At 43.2% G+C, this 9,237-nt stretch overlaps 1 protein-coding gene across 1 annotated transcript in view; it reads right to left on the reverse strand.

Annotated features, from left to right (window-relative positions):
- Window positions 1–9,237, reverse strand: part of Npl (N-acetylneuraminate pyruvate lyase (dihydrodipicolinate synthase)) — a 30,868-nt gene that overhangs the window by 9,377 nt on the left and 12,254 nt on the right. Inside the window, exons 3-7 of the mRNA XM_013015510.1 lie at window positions 8,803–8,876; window positions 7,691–7,778; window positions 4,671–4,728; window positions 3,971–4,046; window positions 1,876–1,968 (exon numbers count right to left, since the gene is read on the reverse strand). Coding sequence (XP_012870964.1) covers window positions 1,876–1,968; window positions 3,971–4,046; window positions 4,671–4,728; window positions 7,691–7,778; window positions 8,803–8,876 — 389 coding nt within the window. The remainder of the gene's footprint in view (window positions 1–1,875; window positions 1,969–3,970; window positions 4,047–4,670; window positions 4,729–7,690; window positions 7,779–8,802; window positions 8,877–9,237) is intronic.

Below are 9,237 nucleotides of genomic sequence, written 5' to 3' on the forward strand. Positions count from 1 at the left end.
TGCTGGTTGTGGAGCCTGAACTCTGGGCTGGGCGCTGTCCCTCAGCTCTTCAGCTCAAGGCTAGCACTCTACCACTTGAGCCACAGTGCCACTTTGGGCTTTTGTTCTGCTTATGTGGTGCTGAGGAATCGAACCCAGGGCCTCATGCATGCAAGGCAAGTATTCTACCACTGAGCCACCTTCCCAGCCCTCCATGAGACTCTTATCTTCAATAAACCACCAGAAAACTGGAAGTGGTGCTGTGGCTCAAGTGGTAGAGCGCTAACCTTGAGCTGAAGAGCTGAGGAACAGTGCCCAGGCTCAGAGTTCAAGCCCCACAACTAACAAAAATAATAAAAACAAAAACAACTCCCCCGCCAAACCCACAAAAACCCTAGAGGAGGCGGGCACTAGTAACTCACACCTGTAATCCTAGCTACTTAGGAAGCTGAGATCTGAGAATTGCAGTTTAAAACCAGCCTGGATAGAAAAGTTCATGAGACTCTTATTTCCAGTTAACCACCAGAAAATTGAAGGGCAGTTGTGGCTCAAATTGGTAGAGCAAGCACTAGCCTTGAACAAAAGAGCTCAGGGAAAGCAACCAGGCTCTGAGTTCAAGCCAAATGACTGACCAAAAACAAAACAAAAAACAAAAGAAGCAACAACAACAACAACAAAATCCAAGCTCTTAAGCCAGTCACTGGTGGCCCACACTGGTAATCCTAGCTATTCAGGAGGCTGAAATCTGAGAATTGTGGCTCAAAGCCAGCACAAGCAAAAAAGTCTGTAAGACTCTTATCTCCAATTAAGCATTAAAAAGAAAAGGCTGGAATTGGAACTGTGGCTCAAGTGGCAGAGTGCTAGCTTTGAGGAAGAAATCTCAGGGATAGTACCTAGGTTCTGAGTTCAAGTCTCAGTACTGGCACAATAAATAGACAAATAGATAAAAATAAAAAACTTCTAAAGGACAGGGTTTAGGTTTCTGGTTGTTGAACACATGGTATACCTAGAGAGAACATGGAAGCCGCACATTCCTTCTCATCTACCTATGCATCTCTTCTTCCGTGTACTTGGTAGTAAAATGGAGTAGTTGGTAAAGTGTTTCCCTGAGTTCAATGCGCTGCTCTAGTGAATTAATCAAACCTGAGGAAGGGATTGTGAAAACCCCAACTTGCCATTGGTCAGAGTGGAGGTCCCAAGCTGGGACTTGAGACTAGCAGTTGAAGGGGGACAGACTCAGGGGACTGAAGCCTTCACCTGGCGGGTCTGGTGTCTTCTGGTAGATAGTGTCACAATGGCGTTGTATTACTGTACGTTCAAGTTTCCAATATATAATTGGTTGCTGGCAGAGAGAAATCCCCTCCCCATCACAATGCAACATCTTGATTTTGGTGACCAGAGATGAAATGTTTCATGAAACATGTGACAATAAGAAAGCCTTTTTTTCCTCAGATAATTTATAAAGCACAGTCTTGGGCTGGGGATATAGCTTAGGGCCAGAACTTGTCTAGCATATATAAGGCTTTTGGTTTGCTACCTAGCATCACCAATAAATAAATAAAGGAAGAAAGAAAGAAATGCCATCTAATTGTAAATATCTCCTACTGTATGTAAGAGTCAGAGAAGAGATCACAGTAAATTCCTATGTGAGAGACACTGAGAATTCCATAGCTGCAAAGGAGACACAGCCCAGCTTCTAAGGAGTTTGCAGTCCCATATGGAAGCTAAGGACGCCAGGTGTTTGCTAGAAGAGCCTAGAATCCAACTCGTCTGTCATGGTGTGCGTCTGTCATGGTGTGTGTTTGTGGGAGAGTGTGAAATGGAGTGGGGATTGCTTAGTGAAACAGATATGAGATATGAGAATTGGAAACAAATACTAGAAGAAGCAACACTTACTCTTTACCCCTGTCAAGGCAGGAATATGATAGTAATAAAATGGCAATTCAGGGGCACTGGCAGCCACCTCCTTTAGGAAATTAACCAGGACATCTGAAAGAACAAAAGGAAAAGTCATGGTGTGACCAGGTGTATAAAATAGTGGCTTTCCTTAAAAAAAGAAAACCATCCAATAAAGTGTAACCACTCTTATCATCCCTCATATGGCCACTGCAATGTCTTTGAAAGTCATTTCATTTGAAGACGAGGTTTTCTTGCTATAGACAGCTATATAAGGTGAATATTTTCCTACTGTAGCAGACTATTACAAATTGTTGGTGGGGGTACATGTTAAGTGCATAGTTAGTCTGCTCAAGGTCCTGGGTTTGATCCCAACAACAACGACAACAACAACAACAAACAAACACACACACACACACACAAATCATGCACTAAAAAGCTCTCAAGGCTAGGACTCTTCCTTTGAGCCATATGCCACTGCCAGCCTTTTCTGTTTACATGGTACTGAGGAACTGAACCTAGGGTTTCATGCATGATAGGCAAACACTCTACCACCAAGCCACACTCCCATCCCTGAAGATCTTTTTAAACAAAGTTTTAGCAGGCTGGGCACCAGAGGCTCATGCCTGCAATCTTTTATTTATTTATTTATTTATTTATGTCAGTCATGGGGCTTGAACGCTGGGCCTGGGCGCTGTTCCTCAGCTCTTCTTCAGTTCAAGGCTAGTGCTCCACCACAATGCCATTTCCAGCCTTTTATGCTTATGTGGTGCTAAGGAATCAAACCCAGGGCCTCATGCATGTGAGGCAAGCACTCTACTGCTGAGCCACCTTCCCAGGCCCTATGCCTGCAATCTTACCTACTCAGAAGGCTGAGATCTGAAGATTGCAGTTTGAAGCCAGCTGGGGCAGGAAAGTCTGTGAGACTCATCTCCAATAAACTATTCAGAAAAGACCAGAAGTGGCACTGTGGCTCAAGTGATAGAGCGCTAGTGTTGAGCATGAGAAGCTCAGAAACAGTGCCCACACCCTGAGTTCAAGCCCCCGGACCAAAAAAAAAGTTTTAGTGGGGTTGGAGCTTAGTTGGTAGAGCACTAGCCTGTGCAAAAGTATCAGGTACTGAGTATGAGTCCTGGTCTTGACAAAAAAAAAAAAAAAGAAGTTTTAGAAAAACTGTTCATGTAAAAATTTGTAAACCACATGAAAAATATTTGTAAAACCATATGAAAAATATTGTTAAAGTCTTCATTATAAATGTCCAAATTAGCAATATTTCACTTACCTACATTAAATATTTCCTATCAACAGAAGGCAATATGATTTCAAGCAAAAATTCATTTGGCAATGGCTTTAATTATGTATACAGATAGAAAGCTACAAGTGGAGTTTTTGGCTCAAGTGGTAGACTGCTAGCCTTGAGCAAAAAAGCTAAGGGAGATTGCTTAGTTCCAGAGTTCAAGCTCTAGTACTAGCACAAAAGGAAAAAAAAAAAAAGAGGACATGGAATTTCAAAATGCTCTTCATATATACTTCTCTTTTTAAAGAAAAATAATTCCATACTTTGACATGTGGCCCAGAAACCCTATGTAACTGATTAGACCAGGAGGCTACACCCAACCCAAATACAGGCACTTGGCAATCAGAATTACATAGATGATCCAGTTAGATTACCTGGCAAAAAGAATTGAAGTGCTAATTTAATGCAATCTCTGTTATGGATCGAGGAGAGCAAATATTCCAGGGATGTACTGTGTCTTAAAACCTTCATGCCTCTAGCTTAGTCCTTTATGAATTGAACATCAATATTTTCTTTTTTTTTCTTTTTGGGTCCGGTCGTGGGGCCTGAACTCTGGGCCTGGGCGCTGTCCCTCAGCTCTTCAGCTCAAGGCTAGAGCTCTAGCTCTTGAGCCACAGCGCCACTTCCGGCTTTTTTTCTTTTTGCTTATGTGGTGCTGGGGAAATCGAACCCAGGGCCTCATGCATGCAAGGCAAGCGCTCTACCACTGAGCCACCTTCCCAGCCCCAACATCAATATTTTCAATGGAAGCAAGAAGCAGGCAGTGTGAGGCACTGTGCACTTGGAGCCAGCTCTTACCTTTGCTCCATGGCTTGAGAAAGAAAGGTGCAATGACAGCAATGCCATCGGCTCCTATTTCTGCAGCATGTCGGGCCTGTAGAAGAAGAAAGACCACATTACAGTACCCATTTACTTTTTCTTTAAAACCAGTGGCTTTTAACTGTTTCTGCCTTTGCCTTTTGCTCCACCTAACCTGCTAATCAATTCCTAAACCTAGAGTAATCTAATTATTTGTGTGCTTGCTCCTATGTTCTAGGTAGAGTGTATCTAGAGAAAGTTTACCAATTTGGTGCCAAGTGGTGGGATGATAAATTTCTAACTAAAAACTAGAAAAAACAATTGGTTTGTAGCTTCATGGAACAATTCTGCTGTAATTCAACTTTCTTCCCCTGCTTTAAGGCAGCAATTACCAATGACTTCTTTCCCTTACTTCCAATCCCTTCTGTCCAGCAGAGCGCTTTTGCTTTCTACCTCAGAAAGAAAACAGAAGTTGGCTCAAATTCTGCTCTTTATCTACAAACTCAGCTGCATCTTGGAGGAAGGTCTCCTGCTCTGCAGGGGTCACCACTTTGATTTCTGCTTGTCAACAGTGATTTCCTGAGGTCACACACCTCCTCTAGTCAGTATCACCTACATACCAAATATATCCATGACAATACTAATTTCAGCAGAAAAATGGAGGTCCCCTGAGTCATGGCTCTCAGATGGGTCTACATACCAGTTCTTGTGACTCCTTCAAGCTCAGTGCCCCTACGTGAATCACCACCTGGTCCAACCTGCAAAAGAGAAGCATTGTAAGTTGTCTAAAGTTTAGAGGACATTGGAAGGCAGCACCAGCCTTGTCTGTGCTTGTTTAAGCAGTTAACTGATGCCTTATTCATCTCAAGATTAATAAGTTTTGCTGTGATTGATCTTAAATGAATCAATTAAAGGGTATATGATAATATTTTGCCAAATAAAAATATTTAATATACAAATAACAAAAAAATCAAGACATTGCCCGGCGCTGGTGGCTCATGCCTGTAATCCTAGCTACTCAGGAGGCTGAGATCTGAGGATCGTGGTTCAAAGCCAGCCCGGGCAAGAGAGACTGTGAGACTCCTATCTCCAATAAACCACCAGAAAACTGGAAGTGGCGCTGTAGCTCAAGTGGTAGAGCGCTCGCCTTGAGCTGAAGAGCTGAGGGACAGTGCCCAGGCCCAGAGTTCAAGCCCCATGACCGACCAAAAAAAAAAAAAAATCAAGACATTGTATTGTAAGTGCAAACACTAAAAAGATACAGTGGTATTATGCATAAACGTATCTGGCTTGAATTAGAAAATTAAAATTAAATTGTCTCTTTCTTCTCACTTTATGAAACGTCTCCATTTTGCTGCTGCTGTTGACTGTGACTACCTGATGAGAAGTGCTTGGGGAATTATAAGCTGGCAGTGCATTTAATGTCATGTATTCATTCAATGGTTATGTGGAAAGAGAATTTTTGTACCCCAGCCAGGATTCTATCAGAATAGAATAATAGAATCTCCTATCCAAAGTTATATACACTTCTCTCAGAAAGCTTAGAAATAGAACTTTTTTCTAATCAAGAGCTTCATTATCAAAGAAAAGATAGGAGCTAGAAATGTGAACAAAAGGGCTTTAGCAGGCTCAAATAGGCAGGTGTAAGGAACATGAGATCAGCTTCCAGGAGGTATTCTGTATAAATACTCCAGACCTTAGTCTAGCAAAAACAGTGGTCTTTTCTATCCTCTTGAAGATAATAATAGGTTTAGGATTGCTCCCCCATACTTAATCACAACAAACTGAGGTAGAAAGAATAAGTTAAGAGAAGCTTGGCTGAAGGCTGGGAATGTGGCTTAGTTATAGAGTGCTTGCCTAGCACGCATGAAGCCCTGGGGTTGATTATTCAGTACCACATAAGCAGAAAAAGCTAAAGTGGTGCTGTGGCTCAAGTGGTAGAGTGCTAGTCTTGAGTAATAGAAGCTTAGGGACAGTGCCAGATCCTGAGTTCAAGCTGCAGGACTGGCAAAGAGAGAGAAAGAGAGAGAGAGAAGTTTAGTTGGGCACAGTGGCTCAAGCCTATAACCCTAGCTATTTGGGAAGCAGAAACAGTGGTAGGATCTTGGTTCAAGGCCAGTTTTGGGGAAAAGAAGTTCTCAAGACTCCATCTCAGCCAATGGTGGGTGGGGCAGCATACATCTGTTATATTCTCTTGGTGACTTGAGGAAGCATAAAGAACAGAACGTAGCCCAAGCGAGCATATGCAGAAAGGGAGAAGCTCCTAGCTCAAAAAAACAAAAACAAAACAGTACAATAAAGGGCTGGCTGGAAGTGTGGCTCAAGTAGTATAGCACCAAGCAAGAAGTCCTGATTTCAACCCCAGTACTGCCAGAGAAAGAGACATACAGGCTTAAGAAGTTTAAGACTGGGTCTTAAACTAGTGGAATAATCTCATTATATGTTATCTTCTCTAAAGACTATAGAGACTCCTGTTCAGAAATTTTCCACAATTTTTATGGTGCCAAAGACTTCACCCTTCCTTTAAAACATTTTCTATTAGTTTTAAAAGCTGTGGGGCACGGGGAACCTAGAGGAGACTGATGATTCTTATTGAGAAGAGGTGAAAGAATGAGCTAACTATGCAGTAAGTGGGAAAGCTGAGATGTTTATTCTTAGCCTCCTCTTTTCATACATTGCCCCAGGTTTTTAATGTTTGGACTGAACACCTGACCAAAAACTAACTGAAAGCTGATGGATCACTTGGAAATGCTTTGGGACAGGCTTGGCATATGATTTTCGAGTATTTAAGGTGCTTGGAAGCCATTTAAAGATCCCTAAGGAGCCGGGCGCTGGTGGCTCATGCCTGTAATCCTAGCGACTCAGGAGGTTGAGATCTGAGGATCTTGGTTCAAAGCCAGCCTGGGCAGGAAAGTCCGTGAGACTCTTATCTCCAATTAAACACCAGAAAAAACGGAAATGGCGCTGTGGCTCAGGCAGTAGAACACTTGCCTTGAGATGAAGAGCACAGGGACAGCGCCTAAGCCCAAGCCCAGAGTTCAAGCCCCACAACTGACCCCCCCCCCAAATCTAATGTAAATCCCCTGTTGGCCTGAAACAGAGACTGTCAAGGTAAAACCCAGGCCTTCTTGGGGATCTTTTATTTAATTATTTTTTTTTGTCAGTTGTAGGACTTGAACTCTGGGCTTGGGCACTGTCCCTGCACTCTTCAGCTCAAAGTGAGTGCTCGACCGCTTGAGCCACAGCGCCACTTTGGTTTTCTGGTGGTTAATTGTAGATAAGAGTCTCAAGGATTATCCTGCCTGGGCTGGCTTTGAACCGAGATCCTCAGATCTTAGCCTCCTGAGTAGCTAGGATTACAAGTGTGAACCACTGGTGCCCGGCTTACCTCAGATCTTTCGCTTCCACCTAAACCAGTAACTATCATCACTTTCTCCATGTTTACCCATTTATCAGAACAGGCATCAACATCAACATTACTTGCACAACAGCCTGAGGGCAGAGACTAATCTCAGGGGCTCAGCATTGTACCAGAATCGTGAAGAAATGGATCCTGTACATGGATAAGAGGGTTTCCCATTTCCAAATGGGAGCAGGGGTGCGGGTGCGTGGCAAATGGGCTGCCCCCTTTTCGTTACACGGTGCTGAGAGCCTCAGGGCCTTGGCTCATCTTCCCACTCTTGATGACACAGTGTATTTCATCTCTGCAGAGCCACTCACTTGTTCCTCCCTTGCGTCACCCACTCCTCTGCAACCAGGCGACGTTCAGACATGCTCAGGGACAGGCCTTCTCCTGTTGTGCCATTCACTGTTTCAAACCAACAATCAGTCAGTCAGTGGGACTGGCCAATGGTGTTTGCTCTCCAACCCCAACTCTCGAGGTGCAGTGCCCTAAATCCCTGCCCGAGAAGGATTTTATTTTGTACCACTCATTTACTTTTGTAGGCTCAGAGAAGGAGAGGTGTTTGAGCTGTTGGCAGAAGAGGTCAGGCACCCAGCAGTCAGTCACTAACCCCCTCTCCACAGCAAAACAGAAATCATTCTTGTTTACAGAAGAAAACATGAAGTCAGAAACACCAAATAAGTTAAGTGAGTTCACAGCTGTGTTTCCTTGGAAGAAAAATCCACTCAAGGAGTAGCGTGCTCCTAATCCCACACAAAGGCTAGTTCATCCACTAGTAGATATTGTTCTTAGGCTTAAAATCTTCAAGATCTGATTTTGTTTTTTGATCTATGGTCTTAATATACAGCCCAAGCTGTTTAGAACTTGACTATATAGCACAGGCTGGTCTTGACCTTGTGACTACTCAAGTGAAGGGATTATAAGCATGTGCCACTGTATGTGGCCCGATTTTTAAATTAAGAAAAAATTCATTTTTTTTTTTTTACTATTTTTGAAATGAATGGGCAAAATGCTTGCCCTATGATTTCCTTATGCTCTGCATTTAGAGTATTTCTTTCATTCACAATTTGAAAAAGCGCAGATGGGGACAGACTAGAGGCCATTCTGAAGAGTGCTAAGGAGAGTTGTTACATAAGAAGGCTTCACTGTTATTCAACACTTCTTGGTCAAGTGACCTGACAAAAAGGCTGTATCTGAGGCATAGATTTGTCATCTGTAAATGATGAAAAGAATACCAGCACACCACCAAATGAAATGATTCCTTGGAGGGGCACTATTGATTTAACACTGGGAAATATATAAATGCACAGCTTTTCGTTAGCCTATCATGGCTCCATGAGATCTGCAATATGATACGCTGGTCAGAAAGCAGGTAAGATCTACCTTTCAAAGATGGTGCTTAGAGACAGAGGAATCTCAAGATACTTACCAAAAATGTTCTTCACTCCCTGTTCTTTCACAAGGTAGTCTACGTATTGGCCAATTACAGAAAAGTTGATTTCTCTAAAAGGCATGAAAAAGAGAGGAGAGCATTAATTCAACCAATTCCCAGGTCTATAGGCTGTGTTCTCTCTCATGGGGAGTGGGGGAAATACTGAGGCTTGAACTCAGGGCCTGGGTGCTGTCTCTGAGCTTTTACTGTTCAAGGCTAGTGCTCTTATCACTTGAGCCATAGCTCTGCTTTCAGCCTTTTGGTGGTTTACTGGAGATAAGAGTCTCATACTCGCTGGGCGCTGGTGGCTCACGCTTGTAATCCTAGGTACTCAGGAGGCTGAGATCTGAGAATCGCGGTTCAAAGCCAGCCCGGGCAGGAGAGACCGTGAGACTCCTATCTCCAATAAACCACCAGAAAACCGGAAGTGGC

This window comes from Dipodomys ordii, unplaced genomic scaffold (genome assembly GCF_000151885.1).
Source record: "Dipodomys ordii isolate 6190 unplaced genomic scaffold, Dord_2.0 Scaffold27, whole genome shotgun sequence".
Lineage (NCBI taxonomy): Eukaryota > Metazoa > Chordata > Mammalia > Rodentia > Heteromyidae > Dipodomys > Dipodomys ordii.